General features: G+C 56.1%; 1 protein-coding gene across 1 annotated transcript in view; it reads left to right on the top strand.

Annotated features, from left to right (window-relative positions):
* Nucleotides 1–20,801, top strand: part of MYO18B (myosin XVIIIB) — a 64,222-nt gene that overhangs the window by 6,132 nt on the left and 37,289 nt on the right. The window contains exons 2-20 of the mRNA XM_059863864.1: nucleotides 603–887; nucleotides 1,303–1,475; nucleotides 3,107–3,262; nucleotides 3,355–4,581; nucleotides 4,787–4,853; nucleotides 5,599–5,711; nucleotides 5,880–6,056; nucleotides 6,593–6,791; nucleotides 7,489–7,631; nucleotides 8,573–8,673; nucleotides 9,065–9,128; nucleotides 10,889–11,033; nucleotides 15,015–15,179; nucleotides 16,698–16,788; nucleotides 17,894–18,086; nucleotides 18,666–18,746; nucleotides 19,073–19,220; nucleotides 19,349–19,508; nucleotides 20,175–20,358. Of these exons, the coding sequence (XP_059719847.1) occupies nucleotides 603–887; nucleotides 1,303–1,475; nucleotides 3,107–3,262; nucleotides 3,355–4,581; nucleotides 4,787–4,853; nucleotides 5,599–5,711; nucleotides 5,880–6,056; nucleotides 6,593–6,791; nucleotides 7,489–7,631; nucleotides 8,573–8,673; nucleotides 9,065–9,128; nucleotides 10,889–11,033; nucleotides 15,015–15,179; nucleotides 16,698–16,788; nucleotides 17,894–18,086; nucleotides 18,666–18,746; nucleotides 19,073–19,220; nucleotides 19,349–19,508; nucleotides 20,175–20,358 (3,872 nt within the window). The remainder of the gene's footprint in view (nucleotides 1–602; nucleotides 888–1,302; nucleotides 1,476–3,106; nucleotides 3,263–3,354; nucleotides 4,582–4,786; nucleotides 4,854–5,598; nucleotides 5,712–5,879; nucleotides 6,057–6,592; nucleotides 6,792–7,488; nucleotides 7,632–8,572; nucleotides 8,674–9,064; nucleotides 9,129–10,888; nucleotides 11,034–15,014; nucleotides 15,180–16,697; nucleotides 16,789–17,893; nucleotides 18,087–18,665; nucleotides 18,747–19,072; nucleotides 19,221–19,348; nucleotides 19,509–20,174; nucleotides 20,359–20,801) is intronic.

The raw sequence follows: 20,801 nt of genomic DNA, 5'->3' as shown, positions 1-20,801 counted from the left end.
CTGGGAAGGATCACGGAAACCACATCCTCGTGCTGTTTCCAGGTGGGATTGGGCTTGGTGAGATGCTCAGCCAACCCTCTGTCTCCTGCCAGGGGACTCCAGACTGACAATCCTGTTTCTTTTCTTACTACCAGAGCCATTCTGGCAGTGGGTGCTGGTGCCCTGGCTGCGTCCGTGGAGCTTTTGGGTCAGATGCTGAGTGGCCGAGGTGGGGACATTGCCCCTGTGCAGCTGGACTTGTCCTGAGCAGGTGACATGCACCCTCACTGGCTGTTGGGAGCTGGGACATGTGGGACACAGGTCCTGCCAGGCCCTGGGAGGGGGTCACCCTTTTCCCCATGTGGTCACCACGTGTCCACCGTGCTGCTCCCCTCCCACCTGCCCTGGCCGGGTGCTGACCACACTGCTCTTGGTGCCAGGGGCTATTTTGAGCTCTGCTCCCAGGTCCTCCTCCAGCTCAGCCCCATTTCAGGGCTGGGGCCGGCAGGGGAATTGGGATGCTCTGGGGAGCCCTGTGCTGGGCTCCCAGCCCAGGGTGTCCCCATCAGGCAGCCAAGGTGAAAGCCCAAGCACAGCGTTCCCCCCATTTCTTTGGGGTGCAGATGTGTGCCCCAAGGAGGGCACGGGTGACACACGTGTGCCAGCCGGTGCAGAAGCCAAGGAACAGGAGGGCCCCGCGGTGCCACCGCCTCTCCCCAGCCGAGGCCCCGGTGCCACCGCCGCGGGTATTTTTAGCAGTGACATGTGTCACCTCAGCTGCCACCACGGCGGGGGCGGGGGGAGGCGGCCGCTGACCCTCTCGGCGCTCCCCGCGCTGCCGCCGCCGCTCTCGGCTCGCCGGGATCCCGGTGCTGCTGTGGGACATCGGCACCCACCGCCCCCAGCAGGTACCGGCGCTCGGGGGACCCCGGGGTGGGGGTCGGGGTCCCCTCGGCCGGGAGGGCTATTTTTAGTCGGGAATGGATGGCGATAGAGGCAACCCCGGCTCCGGGGGTGGTTTTCAGCCGTGGGGCTGTGCCGGGGAAAGAAATGCAGCGGTGGGAGCGGGCATGGGGACGGGGACGCTGCTCCCTGCCCTGTGCAGGGTGGTGGCTGGGGACCCCTCGGTGGCCTCGGCTCGTGGCACACACCAGGGTGGCAGCGGGTCCTGAGTAAGGACCGATCCGAACGGCCTCGGCCCGCCGGGGGCTGCGTTCCGAACAGAGGGAGTGCGGTGCTGGTGGCGCTGGTGCCACCAGCACCGCTGGTGCCACCCCGGGTGCTTGGTCAAGGCACGTCCCTTCGTGCCTCGGTTTCCCCGAGGAGGGTCCCTCTCCGGCCGGGGGGGTGACAATGCCGTGTCGCTCGCCCCCTCCGGGCTCTGCGGAGCCATCGGGGCCAGTTCTGCCGGGACCGCAGAGCCCGGCTGGGGGGACAGCGCGGGGGCAGCGCCGGTCCCGGAGGGCACGTGGCGCTCGGGGCAGCCGCCCGGGAAGGCAAGTGACATTCCCAGCCCGCTCCTGGCCGCTCCTGCCCTTTACTGTACAAGGAGATGCGGCTGCCGGGGAGGCACAGCAGGGCCGGGCGAGCCCCGACGCGCTCGGTGCATGAATGATCCCGACAGGTGAAACCGCGCTCAGCCCCAAGTGGGGCACGGATGGGCTCCTGCGGCCACCCAGCCTGGGGCTGTAGGGTCCCACCATCAATCACCCCCGTGCCACCAACCCTCTGTGCTGCCACCTCCCCACGCTGACCTGGTGGCTGCTGGTGGCCTCCCTGTCCCCTGCCGCACCCCAGTTGGTGGCGTGAGCTCAGGTGGGCAATGCTCGGTGTTAGGAAAATTAATCCACAAACACCAGAGGTTTATGTCCAAAAAGGAGACAGAGGAGTCCTTTATGGCTTTATTCAAATAAAGGGAAAGGCCATTGGGCATTCCCCTGGGATCTCTCCAATTTTTGGAGGATGCAGCCTCCTTTTATCCCAATTTCCCGGCCACATTTCCCTTCTCTCTTTCCCCATTGGCTCAGGTACTTGAGAGGTTCAGACTTCCTGATACACGTGATACCAAAGATTTCCCTCTAATGTATAACCCTCCCTTTTAACTTTTAATTCTTACGGAATTTAGGAGTTTTTCTTCCCCATTGTTTCTTTCATCTTTCAATGCCTAATTTCATTGATCAGCAAGCCTAAATTTATTTGTAAAAGCAAATATCTTTTTCCATTCATCAATCAGTAGAATCCTTCCCGTTGTTTCTTTTATCTCCCAGCGCTAGTTTTATCTCCCAGCAGACCCACAGCTTGTTTGTAAAGACAAATCCACCATTCCTCTCACCAGCAAGGTCAGGGTGCTGCCAGCCTGGCCCAGCTCTGGGGCTGGCAGCAGCCCTGGCTAACTCTGTGCTCTCTCTCTGCCTGGCGTGTCCCCACGTGTCTCTGCACAGCACCGTCTGCCTCGCCGCCACCATGGCCATCTCCTCGCGCCTCGCGCTCTGGGAGCAGAAGGAAAGTCTCGGTCCTGGCTGGCACTGCTGCTGTTTTTGGGCTGGGTGTTCAGGCTGCCTGGGAGCTCAGTGCTGGGGGGTGTCACTGCAGCAGCCCTGGGGTCACATCCCCACAGCTCCCTGTGCACTGCCTCGTGCTGTGCCCGGCCCCCTGGCTCTGGGCTCCCTCACAGCCTCAGTGCTCTGGTTTGAGTGATTTTTGCCTGCCTGGGTGAGCCTGGCAGGCAGGGGTTGATGCTGGTGCTGCTGCTGGAAAAGCTGTGGGGCTGGTTTTGCCCTGGGACCTGCAGGGCTGCATGTGGCTGTGGTGATGCTGGAGCTGCTTCTTGCCTGGTTGCAGCCAGGATGGTTCCTCTGGTGGCCACACCAGGGCTGCTGGCACAGAGCAGAGCTGGCAGCGCTCGTGGGCTCCTGCTGTGCCAGCCCCTGGGGGCTGCACCAATCTGGGCACTTCTCTCTGGCCTTTTCCTCTCGGTGCTTCTGCTCCCACAGCATCCCTGACCCAGCCTGGTGCCCTCAGCAGGAGCCTGGGCAGGATGCAGCGCTCAGCCCTGCTGCCACTAACAGGCTGTGCTGGCTCCTGTCCCTGTGCCTGCCCTGTGACCCACCTGTGCTCCCAACCCCAGATTCGTGACGAGGACCGGGGGCCACCCCCCTCTGCACCCCCCCTGCTCCTGTCGGTCATCCCCGGGGGTTTCATCAAGCAGCTGGTGCGGGAGACCGAGCAGGAGGCCAAGGCGGCGCGGCGGAGGAAGGAGAGCAGGGCGGGCACCAAGGAGGAGGTGAGCACTCAAGGGACCTCACAGCACAGGGCAGCTGGGTGTCCCCAGGTGTCCCCAGGTGTCACAGCAGGCTCCTCTCCTTTGCTTGGCAGCCCACGGGGAAGGACGGAGAGACCCAAGGAGGGGCGGCCGGCGAGGGCCCGCTGAGGAACGGGCTGAAGGCAGAGGGGCAGGGGGGCAAGGGGGTCACAGCTTCCCACCCAAACAAGGAGCTGTCCCCTGTGTTGGGGACTGTCCCCAGCAAAACCCCAGCCCCTGCACCTGGCCCAGCAGCGCCTGTCCCCAAACCAGCAGAGACTGCCCCCAAAAAAGCAGAAATATCCCCCAAAACAGCAGCACCTGCCCCCAAACCGGCAGAGACGCCCCTAAAAAGAGCAGAGATCCCCTGCAAACCAGCAGAGACATCCTCAAAACCAGCAGAGACATCCTCAAAACCAGCAGAGAGATCCTCCAAAACAGCAGAGGCTTCTTCCAAACCATCAGACACCACTCCCAAACCAGCAGAGACCCCTCACCCAGGGGCTCCCAAGGTGGCAAAGCTATCGTGGCCCAGGAAGAGCCCCAAGGATTCCTTCGTGGGGGGCAGCCCCCCAGCTCCAGCCCCTGCACCCAGCCAGGGCTCCCAACGTGGCAGCAAAGTCCCAGTGAAGGAAGGGGACGTGCCCAAGGGGACAGTCCCTGAGAGCACCAAGGAGAAGGGGACAGTCCCTGAAAGTACCAAGAAGGAGAAGGGGACAATCCCTGAGAGCACCAAGGAAAAGGGGACAATCCCTGAGAGCACCAAGAAGGAGAAAGGGACAATCCCTGAGAGCAACAAGGAGAAGGGGACAGTCCCTGAGAGCACCAAGAAGGGGACAGTCCCTGAAAATACCAAGAAGGAGAAGGGGACAGTCCCTGAGAGCACCAAGAAGGAGAAGGGGATACCCCTGAGGCACGAGGAGCCCCCAGCCAAGGTGAAAGCCCAGAGGGAGCTGTTGTCAGCCAGGAAAGAACCAGAGAAGATGAAGAAAGATGTTGGAAGTGGCAAGAAGGAGCCAAGGGAGATCAAAAAGCCTGAAAAAGCCACAAACAAGTCAGAGGGTCTCAAGGGGGAGCCGGGAGGAATCCAAGAGAAGTCCACGGATGTGGGAAAAGAGGTGGGGAAGGTGAAGGAAGAGCTGGGAAAGGGTAAAGAGATGCTGAAAGAGAGCAAAGGGATTGGCAAGAGCACAGACAAGGACCAGGCTGAAGAAACATCAGGAAGGAGCCAAGAGATGAGCAAGAGCACGGAAAAGGACCAGGATGAAGAGGCATCGGGCGAGAGCACGGACAAGGAGCAGGTAATGTGTGGGGTGTTATCCTGGTTTTGGGGCACTGGTGCAGGTTTTGGTTTCATGCAGCTCCTCCCTTTCCCATGGGCTGGGGCTGGTGGCCAAGCCTGGATGGGCAGGAGTGTGGAAACGCCTCTGTCCGTGGGGCAAAGGCAGTTTGTCCAGCTCAGTTTTCCCCCTGCTCCTGCCCACTTCCCCTCTCTCCTCCCCCCAGGCTCCGAGGGACGTTTGGTACGAAGCAGAGAAGGTCTGGCTGATCCAGCAGGACGGGTTCACCCTCGGTAACTCTCCCTGCTCTGCCCTGGGTGAGGCGTGGCGGGAGCAGAGCCGGCTCTGGGCGCTGTGCCCAGCTGTGCCCTGGTCTCAGAACCTCTGTGGTCAGAGTGACTCTGAGACATGTACAAGCTGCTTTTCCCCAGCCTGGCTGTCGAAGAAGGAGTCAGGATTCTTTTGTTCTCATTCTCAAGGTTGTTTATTTTTTCTGTTATCTATAAAATTCTTTCTCTGACCCGCTGAGGTCTGTCCAGCAGGTCGGGTTGAGGCACACTGCCCCCCTCAGAGGTGGGGTTAGCTTTTTGTACTAAAAACAATGTGTACATTATTTACCATAACTTCCCAATACCTATCACCCGTGTTAGACAGTGAGCTTCTACTCTAAACCAGTCTAAAAATGCCAACATCACCCAGAAGATGGAGGCTAGGAAGGAGAAGGAAAAAGGACAAGGCACACTCGAATTCTTCCATCTTGGGACCCTGAGCCCCCATTCTAAAAACCTCAAAAATCTATTTTTCACCCTGTAACAAACTATTATTCTACTCAAACTCTTTTGACTTGTAATTCTTCATATAAAGGTTGACAATTTTTTTTTCCAAGGGCTAAATCAAAGACACAGGGGTCTTGGGCTCCAGGGCAGCCAGAGGGACTTCCTGGGTTCTGACACCCCGGTGGGTTGGGGCTGGGTTTGACCCCAGAGCTGGCTCTGCCCGGGCTGCCCCACCCCAGGGACTCACCAGCCTCTCCTTCAGCCACACAGCTGAAACCAGACGTGGGGACACCGGAGCTGCCGGCAGGGAGGGTGAGGGTGCGCCGGGACGAGGATGGCACTGTCACCGAGGTGGACGAGGACAGCGTGCAGAGGGTGAGCCCCTTCCCCGGGCTGGGCATGTAGGAACAGTGCCAGGGCACAAAGATGCTTCTCCAGCCATCGCCCCGGGCTGGCTGTGCCCAAGGTGTCGGGGTGCCAGCGGGTCTGGCACAGCCCTGCCGTGACAGCAGAGCTCGAGGGGTCTCTGGCTCTCTTCCCCAGACCAACCCCCCCAGCCTGGACCAGGCCGAGGATCTGGCCGCCCTCATCAGCCTCAACGAGTGCAGTGTCATGAACACGCTGCGGCAGCGCTTCCGAGCCCGCCTGCCCTGCACCTACGCGGGGCCCAGCCTGGTGGCCATCGCCACCGGCCCCGCGCCCGCCGACGGCGCCGGGAAGGTGAGAGAAGGGACCGGGGGCAGCGGGATCCCCCGTGGGAAGCGGCCACCAGCCCTCCTGGGGACAGCGGCGGAGGGCGCCGGGCTCGGTGGGGCCGGCAGGTGGCACCGTGGGATCGTCACAGTGCGGGGACAGTCGGGACCGTGAATGCTCTGGGGACATTCGGGACTAGGGTTGCTCTGGGACGTTTGGGACCGGGAATGCTCTGGGGACATTTGGGGCCAGGGGATGATCTGGGGACATTCAGAACCGGGGATGCTCTGGGGACATTTGGGACTGGGAATACTCTGGGGACTTGTGGGGACTTGGGATGCTCTGGGAACACCCGGGACCAGGGATGTTTTGGGAGGGGGATGCTCTGGAGATACTGATGGCCAGGAATGCTTGGTCTTGGGGCTGGGGGAGTTCTGAGGCCTCAGACTCAGGAAGTTCTGCACCCTGGGGAGAAACCATCACCCTGAGGGCGAACACCTTCAGGATTTCCTCCATGAGAAGCCTGTTTGGGATGTGCTCTGTCACCCTCTCCCTGCCCGCAGATTCCCAGGGGGAAGCGGGACAGCCTCCCCCCACACATCTGCTCGCTGGCACACAGAGCCTACAGGAACCTGCTGCTGCAGCGCCAGGACCAGGCCATCGTCCCCCTGGGGCACAGCGGGGCTGGCAGGACCCAATGCTGCCAGAGAGCCCTGGAGTACCTGGTGGGCACTGCGGGCAGCCTGGATGGCAGGGTGTCAGGTATGGGCAGGGGCTCAGGTGTGGGCAGGGTGTCAGGTACAGGCAGGGCAGGGTGCCAGGTGTGGGCAGGGTGCCAGGTATGGGCTGGGCAGGGGCTCAGGTGTAGGCAGGGGCTCAGGTACAGGCAGGCTCTCAGGTAATGGGCAGGGATGGCACTGGGTGCTCGGTGCAGAGGCAGCACACAAAGCCTGTGCAGGCTGGGGGCACACAGCCACACAAAAACCTGGGTTTGTGCTCCCTGGGGTGGCTCCTAAGCAGCCGGTGTGGCCTCGAGTGCCACTGTCGCTGTGGCAGACTCAACAGATTTGCTGCTTGGACCAACAGCAGCGTGAGCAGCGGGAGGGAATCACTCGAGTGACTCCGGTGCTCGGGGCAGCGCTTTCACACCTGCTCGGGTTACCGGTGACGCTGCTCAGCAGGCAGCGCCTTCAGGGGGCAGGGCTGGATTTCACAGCTCTCTCGGGTACACCGTGCTCTTGCAAAGGGCTGAGGGATGGCCTGGAACAGGCTGGGCAGGCTGGACAGGCTGGCACGTCCCCTTCCTGTCAGTGACAGCCGGTGTGGGATGCTGACCCCACACCCGGGCAGTTCCCCGGGGCTGGGACAGAGCCCAGAGGAGCGGCAGAGGTGAGGCAGGAGGAGACACCTCCTCCAGAGCTGCAGGGTGGCTCAGGGGGCTCTGCTGGTGGTTTTGCAGTGGAGAAGATCCAGGCCATGTTCACAGTGCTGGGAGCCTTTGGGTCGGTGACCACCAGGCACAGCAGCAGCTCCACGCGCTTCTCCATGGTCCTGTCGCTGGATTTCAGTGCCACTGGCCAGGTCACTGCTGCTCACCTCCAGGTACCTGTCACCTGCTGAGATGGGAGGGCTGTGCCTGAAAATGGGGGTCCTTGGGGTGGGGATGAGCCACCCTTGAGCTGCACTTCCCAGCCAGCCTGGGCACAAGGGTGATGTCCTGCTCCCTGCTCTGCTCCCTGCTCCTCCTAACCAGAGGTGCCCAAATGGCCCCAAAGGAGCAGAAGCTCTGTCAGCAGTGTGGCAGGGTCTCCCAGCCTGTCCCTGTCCCTGGCAGGGAGCTCGGGGCAGTGCTGGGATGAAATGTTGATGAGGAAATGTATAATTCAGCGTTTCATTAGCAGCACCTCACGGCCGCCTGGAGCTGAGCCTCAGAGGGCTTTTATCACTGTCAGGGCTCTTATCAAAGGCTCTTTAATCAGAGCTGCCCATGCCCCTGGGCCTTGTCTGAGGGAGGAGGGGGCTGGAGCCTTGTCTGCTCCTGGGGAGCACCAGCACTTCCCACTGCTGGCCCTGCTCTGCCCTGGGCACTCACGGGGAGCTGGTGGCCTGGGGGAGCTGTCCTTGTGCAGGAATGTCCCCATCAGAACCACCAGAACCATCCTGGCACGTCCGTGGGACAGTCTGGGGTGGGGACTCCCAGCTCTGCAGACTCATTGCTGCCTCCAGTGCTGGCACTGAACCCTTTGGTGAGGCTGGAGCTGGGCTGGGCTTGTCTGGAGCCCAGGCAATGACTTATCCCAGTGCTGCAGCATCTTTGCTGGGGTCGTGGCACTGCCCAGACCTCTGCGAGCTCAGAGGGACTGTGGGTGTTGCTTTCATGCACTCAAGTTCGCTCCTTGATGCCTGGATCGTGATTCAGCTCTTGCTTGCACAGCCCTGGGTGGGAGGAGCAGCCCCCAAACCCAGCTGAGTCCCTGCAAGGAGAAACCCAGCCCCTCCATGGCAGCATCTCCCCACGTCCCTGTTCCCTTTTCCCTCCCCAGACCTTGCTGCTGGAGAGGATCCGTGTTGCCCAGCAGCCCGAAGGAGAGAGCAGCTTCAACATCTTCCCACTGCTGCTGGCAGGGCTGGATGTGGCAGAGAGGTGGGTGTGACAGCTGTTCAGGGATTCCCCATCCTTCATACCCAAATTCCCTCCATCAGTGGGGTTTTGAGACCCCCTGATAAGAGATTGAGAGAGCAATTGCACAAATGGGATCTTTCTGCACGTACAGAGATTGTCTATGAAACGAGGGCATTTTCTGGTGCCCCTCCACTAAAGCTGAAATTGGGGTGATAAATGACGCAGAGATCCCTTTCCCTCTCACTTCTGGTTCCCACCAGGCTGTGTCCCCAGGAGAAGGCTCCAGCTGATGTCCCTGCGTGGGGCAGTGCTGTGGTGGCCTGTCCCATCCAGGTCCCTCAGGTGGTGGCTGGGGGTGCTGAGGGCAGCCAAGGAGGGAGCCTGACTCTCATTTTTTTGTGACTTCTCCCAGGACGATGCTGCACCTGCACCAGGTGGCTGAGAGCAATTCCTTTGGGATCAAACCCTTCACAAAGGTAGGGAGAGGGAAATGCTGAGGTGGGGTGGTGCAGGGCACCCCCTTGGTCACCACCAGCTGGAGGATGACTTGGATTCCCTGGTTTCTGGGAGACTCGTGATGATGCCACTGTACTGGGAGCCTGGAGGGGAGGGAGGGGGTGTTGGGATGTGAGGAAGGGTCTGCCCAAAGAGCCCCCCCAGCACCCCTCTGCTGGGACTGGGGCTGCCCTTCCTGGGATGCCACAGCCACCTTGGGACCAGATCCTGCTGCTCCAGGGTCACCTACCCCTGATGTTCCCCTGCAGCAGCAACTCCCAGGGGTGAGAGCATCCTTTGGGCAGCCCAGCATGTGAATTTTAGGGGTTAAAGCTCCACAGCTGACTCCCACCTCCAGCCCCTCATTAGTCTGAGCTGTCTGCAGAGCCCCAGCAGATTGTCCACGAGCCAAAGTGCTGGGATGAATCGCAGCAATTTGCAGTTACATCATCTACTGATGAATCCAATATTCCATCTTCATTAGGGAGCTCCTGCTCCACTTTGGCAGCCAGAGGAACTGACTGCTGGAGCGGCAGCTCCACGGAGGGCACAGCAAGCTCCTCACCCTGCTGATGCAGCAGACTTGGGTTCAGAGATGGGGTTTTACCCTCCTTTCACAGCTCTGATTTCAGAGGATTTGCCAGCCCAGAGCTTCCCCTGCTCCCTGCCAAGGTGGGATGCTGCCTGCTGGAGCTGGTGGCTCCTGGCCCCACGGAGCAGCCCCAGCTCAGGGACTGCACAGGGGTGTCCGTGGTGGGAGGTGGCAGGGGAGGTCCTGCTGGTGGCCAGGAGCTGCTCAGCTATGGGCAGGAGTGAGGGGACAGGGCTGGCCTCTGGAAGGTGTCCCTGCCATGGCTTGGAAGGAGATGAGCTATAAGGTCCCTTCCAACGCAACCCATGGGTTTTGGGTGATTCCATGATATAAAACATCCACCTCCAGCTGCTGTTCTGTAGACACTCATGAAGTGGGAATTTCATGTCCTTGTGTGACAAGGTGATGCACCCAGCTTGCTCCTAACACCAGGCACCCCAGGAACCTGCCTGTGGTGGTGTTTGAGGGTCCCCAGGATGAGAGAAGAGATGAGAATCTTGACTCCATGTTTCAGAAGGCTGATTTATATTATATAGTAAATAGTATATTATATTATATTATATTATATTATATTATATTATATTATATTATATTATATTATATTATATTATATTATATTATATTATATTATATTATATTATATTATATTATATTATATTATATTATATTATAGTGTATTATAGTGTATTATATTATATTATTGTGTATTATAGTATAGTGTGTTATTATCATATATCATATCATATTCTAATGATATACTAAAACTATACTAAAGAAAGAGAAAGGAGACATCAGAAGGCTAGCAAAGAAAAAGAATGAATAATAAATTCTTGTGACTGACCAAAGTCCGTACACAGCTGGCTGTGGTTGGTCATCAAGTAGAAACAATTCACATGCTGGGTAAACAATTCTCCAAATCACATTCCAAAGCAGCAAAACATGGAGAAGCTGAAGCTTCCCAGCTTCCCAGGAGAAGAGATCCTGGCAAAGGGATTTTTCAGAAAACATGTCTGTGACACCTGCCAGTGGCTTCACCACTTGCTCCAAATTTTCTGCGGTTCCCTTGCTGTCCTGATGGTTTCCCTCTCCCTTCTGCCGGGCACGGTGCCCAGCAGAGGCAGTGACACCCCTGGCTCTGTCCCCCTGCAGCCTGAGGACAAGCAGAGAGCCTTGGTGGCCTTCTCCCAGCTCCGGGCTGCCATGGGCACGCTGGGCATCACCGCGGAGGAGCAGGCGGCCGTGTGGCGTGTCCTGGCTGGAATCTACCACCTGGGAGCTGCTGGAGCCTGCAAAGGTGAGGGCAGTCCTGCCTCTGCTTCCCTCACACCTCGTGGCTGGGCTTCAGAGGGGAGGGAGCGTGTCCTGGCAGGGATCAGTGCTTGGGGTGTGCTGCTCATCCCAAGGCTGCTCTGTCTGTGGTGGCTCCAAGTTCTTCCTTGCTCCTCCTGCATGGTGGGAGGGGGATGCTGGTGTCCTCCCTGCTTCTGGGGCAGCTCTGTCCTTGCCACACGGGGACAGGGCAGGGGCTGCTGGGTGTTGTGGTATTTTCGGGGTCCCCAGATGAAGGGGGGAAATGATGGTTCTGACTCCGTGTTCTTAGAAGGATAATTTATTGTTTTATGTTATTATACTATATAAAAGAATGCTACACTAAAACTGTACTAAAGAATAGAGAAAGGATACAGACAGAAGGTTAAAAGATAATGATGAATCTTGTGACTCTCTCTCCAGAGTCTGACACAGCCTGACCATGATTGGTCATTAAGTTAAAACATTTCACCTGTTGGATAAACAATCTCCAACCACATTCCAAAGCAGCAAAACACGGGAGAAGCCAATGAGATAATATTGTTTTCCTTTTTCTCTGAGGCTTCTCAGCTTCCCAGGAGAAGAATCCTGGGCAAAGAGGATTTTTCAGAAAATGTGATGGTGACTGGGTGTCACCTCATGCCAGCTCCTTGGGAAGGACTGGGGTGGGTGACTCCTTTGTTGGCACATTGTCCCCAATGACACCACGAAGGGACAGCTTCAGGTAGCACTAATTTCATCATCTCTTGAGTGTCTACCACAGTAACTGAATTATAATAGGCTGAGTCTGGATGAAGATTGTATTTATAGAGACTTTGTTAATACAGACAGGCAGAAATTGTCTTATCCCTTTCAAATTATTTTAGGATGTGCTCAAACCCATTTCAGAGGCAGCCACATTGATTTACACACTTCAGTTTATGAGGGCTGCATAAAGGCTGCCATAAACTAAGGCACAGACGTTTATAAATGTCTCTGCAACATGTCATAACACATCTTATGGTAATTTATGCCATTAATCATTTATTAATTATTTTAAAAGGATAGATGCTGTCATGACTTACAGTGAGTTCTTTTTTCTCCTTCTTTCTGGTGTTCTCTTTCCTCATCTCCATCTACCTTAATGCCCTTCCAGCTTTTATCCATGACCCTGTGCTCTCAGGCTGATGAGTGTCAGAAGGCTCTTGGCCAAAAAATTTGAAAGTCTTTCAGTCCTGTGGGTTTTCAGGAGAGCAGATTTTGGAGACTTGTCTCATTTTGGGAGTGCCCAGCTCAGTGGCAGGTGGAGGGGTGGTCATGGGGAGCTTTGCTTTGCTCAGACTTCCTGCACATTCTGTCCTCAGCCCTCTGTAGGTCAGTCTGGGAGGGAATGGAATGCTGTAGCCAACAAATGCTGCTCCATCCTCTGAGCAGGAGCAGGAATGGGAGTAGCAGACCCAGGCAGGGCTGCAGCTCTGAGCACTCTCTGGTGTGGGATTAACAAGCAGATCATGTCTCAGTGTCGCTCACTCTGGTATCGATTCCCCCACCGTGTGTCAACAAAAGGGGAGAAATGAAAGGAAATATGGATAAAAAATGGATCAAAGCCGGGTGGAGCAAAAGTCTCAGTGGGGGCGACGACTCTTTTAATGTGGTTAAACCTGACTCCCGATAGCCATCTCTTCCCTTCCCCTTTCATGCCCTTTGATGTTGTGTATTCCAAATCCTCTCCTTGAAATCTCGCCGAAGGGAGCCTCAGCACTGCTTTTCCAGGGCATTCAGGAGCTCAGCCAGGCGCCTCCTCCATCCCCATCCCCATCCCTGGCCCCTGCACGTGTTAAACGGGCCCCAGTGTGGGCTAAAGGCACCTTTTTCCCTTCTCTCCTCACCCATTCAGTTTGTGCAGGAATAAACCAGGAGGGAACAGCACCACCTCTCCCTGGCTGGGGGTGGAAAACGCATTTGCAGCTACAAAAACGCTGAGAAGAAAAGGCTGAATTTCAAAAGCTCCTTCTGCTCTGCCCCAGCGTCAGCCCTCCCCGCTGCCTTTGAAACCTATTAGAGCAGCTCTTTTATTAGGAAAGCAGCCTGGCAGCTGGAGGCCAGCAGGGCACCCCGGGCACCATTCACCTGAGTGCTCCAGTCCCTTTGTGGGCTGCAGAAAATCCCCTGGTTTAATTTATTTGCTGTCCCTGGAAGCAGAAGGGAGGTTTGGGGCGCAGCGGGGGCAGCGTTCAGCTCGCTCTCACGCTGTCCTTTTGCTGCCTGACATCAGAATATCAGAATATCTGGATATCAGAATAAAGCTTTGTGGCTCCCAGCTCCCTGTGAGCTTCCCAGCACGCACCTGTAATGGAGGTGGCTGCCATTCCAGCCCTCCTGGTGCTGCCACAGCTGTGTCAGGAGTCACTCCAAAGCCCCTGGCACAGCGAAGATGTTGCAAATCCAGCCTCCAGAACTCCTCTGGATAGAGGAAAACCACAGGGCAGGAGGGCTGGAACACAGGGCAGGGGGCAGATGGGGGACACTGAGCTGCCCCAAACCCTGCAGAGGACAGGGGCACCAGGGCAGCAGGAGGGACAGGAGCACCCAGACAGCCAGGAGGGAATTTTGGGGTCAGTGAGACCACCAGGAATAGCCCAGGGTGAGTGCTTGAGCTGTTGTGGCCCAGAGGGTCCTGCACAGACCCACCCCTGTGGCATCATGTCCTGGGAACCCAGGAAGTTGGGCATTGAGCAGTTTGGGAATGGGCTGGGGCTGTAGCAAGAGAGGCTGAGCTGTCCTCGTGAGTGCTGACCCTGTGTTTTCCTTCTGCTTCTCTTAAATATTGCCTGGGCCAAAGTAATTCCCTTCAGGCGTTAAAGTCAGTGAGTTTTCCATGGTCACATCACACTCAGGAGAGCCATGTGGAGCTGCTGGTTATAGTTCATGGAGGCTAAAATGGTGCCTGGGGGTGCCAAGGCTGAGTGGATCCTCTTGTTTGTGCCAGGGATGCTGGAGTGGGGAGTGTGGGGTGCTGGAATGGGCAGTGTGGGATGTTGGAGAAGTGTGGGGTGCTGGAATGGGCACTTTGGGATGCTGGAATGGGCAGTGTGGGATGCCAGCCAGGTTTGTGCAGCCCCCCCAGCCCTTCCAACTCCCTGGCAGGCAGAGCTTTTGTGTCTGGCAGGAATCAGTGTCTGTCCAGCCAGCTCAGACAAGAACAAGTGGAAGCAGAATAAATCAAAGCCTGGAGTGTTGAGGCAATTCCCCTGCCTGCTCCAGCACAGCCCTTGATGTTGGAGTCCTTCAGTCAGCACAGAAAATACTGGGGAAGGATCAAAGAGGCAGGGAGAAGGGGGGGACTCATGGGTGTGCTGTGAAGCCCCCCCAGCCCTCGAGCCCTGCTTTGTGCATCCCCTCAGCCAGGAGAAGGTCCCCCATGGAGCTTCCCAGGGTGTGGCCACCTCTCCCTCTCCATCCCACACCCTCTCCCTGCCACCAGCCACCAGCTGTGTTTTAAGGGTTCATTTTAGCTGTAAGCCCCCCGAGCTCCTCATCCACCACCCAAAATTGCCACCCTGAGGTCTCTGGGTGATTGAGGTTCCTCCTATTTTTGCTCATCCCGCCGTGTTTCTGAGCTATGCTGCCTCCACTGCACCTTTCTGCTCTGGATTTGTAAAAGGATTACTCCTGCAGATTACTTCCCTATTGATTTAAATCATTAAGCTGGAATCGTTATCACCGGCTGTGAGCCGTGTCCGCTCGAGGGGAGGAACTGCTGCTCCCGCCTGCAGGGACAGCCAACACTGCTGGGACCCTGAAAGGCGATCCCGGATTTCGAGGGATTGGCTCCTAATCCCATCAGCTCCCACCAGCACATCTGCTGCTCTGCCCTGCTGAAACCCTGATGCCCTGTGGTTCGCCCGGTTCTCTTTGGACCATTTTGATGTTGGGGGTGCGCGAGGGGGCGTTTTGGTGATGCTGAGCCCCCCGCGCCCCTCCCCAGTCGGCAGGAAGCAGTTCCTGAGGTTCGAGAGCGCCAGCCGCGCTGCCGAGGTGCTGGGCTGCGACGTGGAGGAGCTCGGCAGCGCCGTCTTCAAGCACCACCTGAGGCTCATCCTGGAGCAGGTGACAGCTCGGGGCCGGCCCCAGGCAGAGGAGAGCCCGCCAGGTACCGGCACGCCCCATCCCTTGGATTTGTGGAATTAGGGGTTTACAATGAAAAACTGTAAAGCGGGTGTGGTTTATTCCAGCTGGGACGCATGGGGGGTGTTTCCACCAAAATCGCTGAGACAGGTGAGACAGGTTTCAGGTTTAAATACACATTGAGCCCCCAAGCCCACACCTCCCTGCCTGCCCATTCATCACCCAGAGTCCTTGGTGGTGCCACACCTCCTGGTGTCCTGGGTGGGTGTTTTTGATGAAGTAGCATCATCTTCCTCGATGAAGTAGCATCATCTTCCTTGATGTTCACTGCTTGACCTTCTCTTCTGGGCAGGCACAGTGAGGGTTTGGCTTTCTCTCAGGCCAAAACCAGGAGCCTGGTTCTTGCTGGCTCCTTCAGTGAAAGTTTCTGCTTTCTGGGTTTCAGCAGTACCTGAGTCTTGCTTTACTGAGTTATCTTTATGGCCTTTACCTAGCAACTAAATTCTTATGTGTTCTGTAACAAGTTGTCTCTACCTAGCAAGTTACAGTCCTGTTACAAACTGTGCTCTGCAATTTGCATATTTGTTAAATAAGCTATATATTATCATATATTTTTATCTCTCTCTATATATAATATACATTATATATAATATATATAACATATATAATATAATATATATTTATATATTTTATATAATTTTTAAAAAATATATCTTTCTGTTTTCCTCCACCCACCTAAGTACATTTTATGCTTCCAAAATTCTGAATTTTCATATACATATATGTTTCCCATATCACCTTTCCCCTTTGCTTCTGAGAGAGAGGGAATGGTGAAGAAAATTGTCCTGTTTTTCTCAGGCTGAGAGGCCCAGGTAGGTCTTAAAATTAATAAAATCATCGACTATGCTGTGTCACATCACTGCCCTCAGCTCTCCAGCTGCCCCTGCCTGACCCTCCTTAGGGACAGGGAAAATGAGATGAATTCAGATAAGTGATGTGGCTTAAATGCTGTGAGAGCTCTGCCTAGAAAAATGGGGGAAATCCCCAAACTCCACAAATTAGCTGGTGTTGTCCAAGCCACAGGTCCAAGCACCTGTGTCCTGCAAGGAGATCTGGATCAGGGATTGTGCTGCTGAGCCACCAGAAACCTTAAATTATTGTATGGCTCTGATTTGTGGAGGCAGATCCGGCATGTGTGAGGTGGGAGGGTGAGATATTGCCTGGATTTCAGGTCAGCCTTCCCACGCTCCTTAAAGGCTGGACTTGATGATCTCAGAGGTCTTTTCCAACCTTGGTGATTCCATGAGAGCAGCAGAATTCCAGGTGGGCCCTGCAAGTTTTCGTGATAAAAGCAGGAACTTGAGGAGGAGGAGGCCTTTGCCATGGCAATAGCATTCCTTAAATCCATGTGAGCTGAAGGCAGGCCAGGGGATGTGCTGCATGGGTTCTCCTGCACCACAATCCAGGGAATCCCAGGTCCCAGCCCAGCTCTGAACTTGGCTGGAAAGAAATGTGTTTCCTGCTCTTCCCTTCGCTGTGCCAGGGCCGAAGATGACGGGAGTGGAGTGTGTGGAGGGAATGGCCTCGGGGCTCTACGAGGAGCTCTTTGCTGCTGTGGTCTCGCTCATCAACAGGTACCAAAGAGCTGCTGGGAGCTGGGGCTGGGGGTGGCAGCCCCTTCTCCAGGAGAATGGAGCAGGGGGCTGATTCCTGCTGGAAGAACAGGCAGCTGTGTGAAAATCCTTATGAGGGAGTGGTGCTGGTATTGCAGAGTGGAGGGAGCCCCCGATGCAGGGAATGGTTGGCATTTGACTCTTGATTCAGAAGGCTGAACAACTGCTTTATTAAAACTACACTATATTATATTAATATCATAATTATACTATAGAGATACTATATAGGAGTGTGCCTCCTGTTAACAGAGTGACAAAACTATCCTTGGTCCCCTCAAAAAGGAAAGAAGCCCAGAAGCTTCTCTCCTCAGTTAGGTGAAAAAGCCACCTGATAGGTCTAGGGGACTTCACCTCAAACTTAAAAATAACTAATTAGACAAAAGCCAAAAAGTCCCACCTAAGCAATTTACTAGAAAAAGAAGTGAACAAAGAAACTAATCACTTTTGTGAGGTGTTTCACCAGGAGCAAGGTGCACTTGGCTTGGTTTTTCTCTGTTTGTTATTTTGCCTTTTATCAAACCTTTTTGTTTCCAGCACTGCAACAGAAGCCATCCTGCTGATTTTTATGCCTCCAAAAGTAGCTGAGCTATCTTGAGTGTGTTATAGACCTCCAAGAGCTTATAAGACCTAGCTCAAAAAAACTACTATAACAATACTATACAATACTATACTAAAAATACATACTAAAGAAAATCTTGTGACTGTCTCCAGACACTTAGGTACAGCTTTGACTCCACTGGCTAAGGAAACAAAACAACTTTCACTGGTCTTTAATTAATTAAATTATTTTAGGTAAATAATTTCCTTAACACATTTTACATCTGTAAAAATAATAGGAGTAGAGAATAGAGATAAGAATTGGGGTTTTTTTTTCTTCTCTCTGTGCTTCTCCAGAAAAAATCTTTGGGAAGCTGTGCCTGCTGCTCTCTGTGAAGAGAGCTGTGGCTACAGCGCTGGCACTCAGGACTGCAGTGTCCTGTGCTCCTGTGGCACTGTGAGGGCTCAGCTGGCACCGCTCTGCTGCCATTGGTGGGTAAATCCTGGTGGTGTGTGTGTCTCTCCCCAGGTCCTTCTCCTCCCAGCACCTCTCCATGGCCTCCATCGCCGTGGTGGACAGCCCTGGCTTCCAGAGCCCGCGGCAGCAGCGCAGCGAGCGAGCGGCCACCTTCGAGGAGCTGTGCCACAACTACGTCCAGGAGAGGCTGCAGGGGCTCTTCTACGAGAAAACCTTCCTGTGGGAGATGGAGAGGTACAGAGAGGTGAGGAGCAGGGCTTGGGAGGAGCTCCCAGCACCTGGGAGTGCCTTTGTGCCCAGGGTCCCGCTGTGGTGTGAGTGAGTAACTCAGGGGCTTTGCTGGGAGGGCTCTGCATGGAGCAGAAGCCTCTCTCTCCACCCCCTGCCTCAGTTCTGAATCCTCTTGGCTGTTTCTGCTCTCTTGGCATCTTTGTGGAAGCTGCCATGGCAGGGGGGTTGGAACGAGATGATTTTTTCTCAACCCAAACCACTTTGGAATTCTGTTATATGCTTGCTCCAGCTCAGGAGACTTGTGCCTTCTGTTGGCACAGCTGACTTTTTCCTCAGGTGATGAATAATAGAGAATAGAAAGGAAAATGATAAATTATTGCAGAAATAAGCTGCTGAGAAACCTACAGGCAGAGATGAACTTATTATAGGCTTGAAGGAGTTACCATAATGCCTCCAGCCCTGGGAAAATAGCTGAATTCCTACGGTTTAATACAGACATCATTGAGTAAGGATAGATGTGCCCTTCCCTGGTGGCGAAGACTTCCAGATGCCATGCCATGACTGAAACAAGCTTTTAAATGATGTTTTCCAGGAAAATGTTGAGGTGTCTTTTGATCTTCCAGAGCGCTCTCCGCTGGCCACGCTGTCCATCATCGACCTGAGCTGCTCCCAGGTACCCTCTCCCCTCTGCATCCTGCAGTGAGGGCTCCAGAGGCAGAGTGGGAGCATCCCAGAGCAACCTGAGGTGTTGCAGGGAGAGGGGGGGCACAGCACCCACCAGGACCTTTTTGGCTTTTTAAAATATAAATGTCCTCCCTTGACCAAGCTCTGTGTTCCATCACCCCTTCCAGCCTGGGGCGATGGGCTCCCCTGGGACACTGCTGTGCAGAGCTGGATCAGGCTGGGGAGGGTCTGCTCGGGGCTGGGGGCACAGCTGGGCAGTGGGAGCAGGGTGGGGGAGCAGAGCAGGCTCCCCAGAGCCCCCGTGTCCCTCGGCAGCCGCAGGTGCTGCCGGGCAGCGCCGGGGCCGCTCGCCGGGGGCTGCTGTGGATCCTGGATGAGGAGGTGCTGGTGCCAGGCTCTGGGGATGGCACTGCCTTCGAGCGCCTCTGCTCCTACTTCTCCACCAAGGCACCCCACCAGGACGGTGAGTTGGGCTTGCTCGGCTGCCCAGCCTCTGGCATCACTGCCTTTGGGATTTGGGGAGATGTGGGTGATTTAACCCCTCACTGGGTTTTTCTCTGGGCTGGTCCTGCGGTGCTGTCGCTGCCACAGGTGAGGGGCACCTGCGCAGGTGTGAGCAGACGCTGCACTTCGAGATCTGCCACCAGCTGGGCACGGCCCCCGTGCGCTACGACCTCACGGGCTGGGTCAGCAAGGCCAAGTTCAACCTCTCGGCCCAGAATGCCATCCAGGTGCTGCAGAACTCCACGGTGTAAGTGCCACGAGGTGCCACAGTGCCCGTGGGAGGGGGCTGGGGATGCCCCTGCCCTGAGCTGCAAACCTGCCCCAGCTCTGGAGACAGAGGGTGGAGCGGGGCATCCCTTGTGTGAACAGGGGGAAATGGTTCCCACTGCAGAGGGCTGTGTTAGGTGGGATACTGGGGAGAATTCCCTGGCTGTGAGGGTGGTAAAGCCCTGTTCCACCTCTGGAAGTGTCTGAGGCCAGGCTGGACAGGGCTTGGAGCATCCTGGGCTAGTGGAAGGTGTCCCTGCCTGTGGGGGTCCAGCACAAGTCAGAGCTGTGAGGCTTCCCCAGCAGCTGCCCAGGTTTTCCCTCTGCTTTGAGCAGCCTTGCAAACAAAATTGGAATTGAAAGGGAGCTGAAGTGCTGCAGGTGTCTGTGCACACAGGGGGATTTTAACCTTCTGCTTGCATACTCCTGGCTCATTTGGTTTGGGCTTCAACCCAGGGAAGCTTTAACAGCAGAGAACAGCTCCATGCTCGGACCAGGGAGGATGGAGAGGGCGGGGCTGTCCCATCACCCTGTTCCACACCTCAGAGCAGCACCAATTTGGAATATGGGGCCCTGGGTGTTGCATCCCTGTGGAAGAAGCCGGGATGCTGACCCGGGGTGTGTGTGTGTGTGTGTGTCCCGGCAGAGCCGCGGTGCGGGAGCTGGTGCGGGCGCGGGCGAGCGCTCCGCTGTGCTGCCGCGCCCTGGCCGGGCTGGAGGGGCGCTCCCAGGCCGCCCTGCACCGCAACGCCTGCCTGAGGAAGACCTTCGCCAGCAGCTTCGCCGCCGTGAGGAAGAGGTCGGTGTGCGCCCAGATCAAGCTGCAGGCGGTGAGTGCCAGCGCCGGGAGCCTGCGGCTGCGGGACGGGGGGGTTGTGGCACACGGCGCGGTGGCACCGCGGGGGCATCTTGCCTTGGATACGGTGCCTTAGCGGGCTGGCCGCACCCCCAGCAGTGAGATCCTGCCCGTCCCCACTGGGGCTGTGGGGGTGCTGAGCTGCTGGCACTCAGGGAGAGCCCCCCAGGCAGAGAGATCAGGCACGGGTGGTGCACAGTTTGCACACAGATCACAGATCTCACACGGATCTCACACAGTTTACATACAGATCACACACAGATCTCATAGACTACACAGACCTCACACAATTCTCACACAGATCGTGCACAGATCTCAGATCACACACAGTTTACACACAGATCTCACAGAGATTACACACAGTTTACACACAGATCTCAGATCATACACAATTTACACACGGATCTCACACGGATC

The sequence above is a fragment of the Haemorhous mexicanus genome, chromosome 19 (assembly GCF_027477595.1).
Source record: "Haemorhous mexicanus isolate bHaeMex1 chromosome 19, bHaeMex1.pri, whole genome shotgun sequence".
Lineage (NCBI taxonomy): Eukaryota > Metazoa > Chordata > Aves > Passeriformes > Fringillidae > Haemorhous > Haemorhous mexicanus.
Note: the sequence above shows the minus strand (reverse complement) of the source record. Positions and strands in the feature narration are given on the sequence as shown.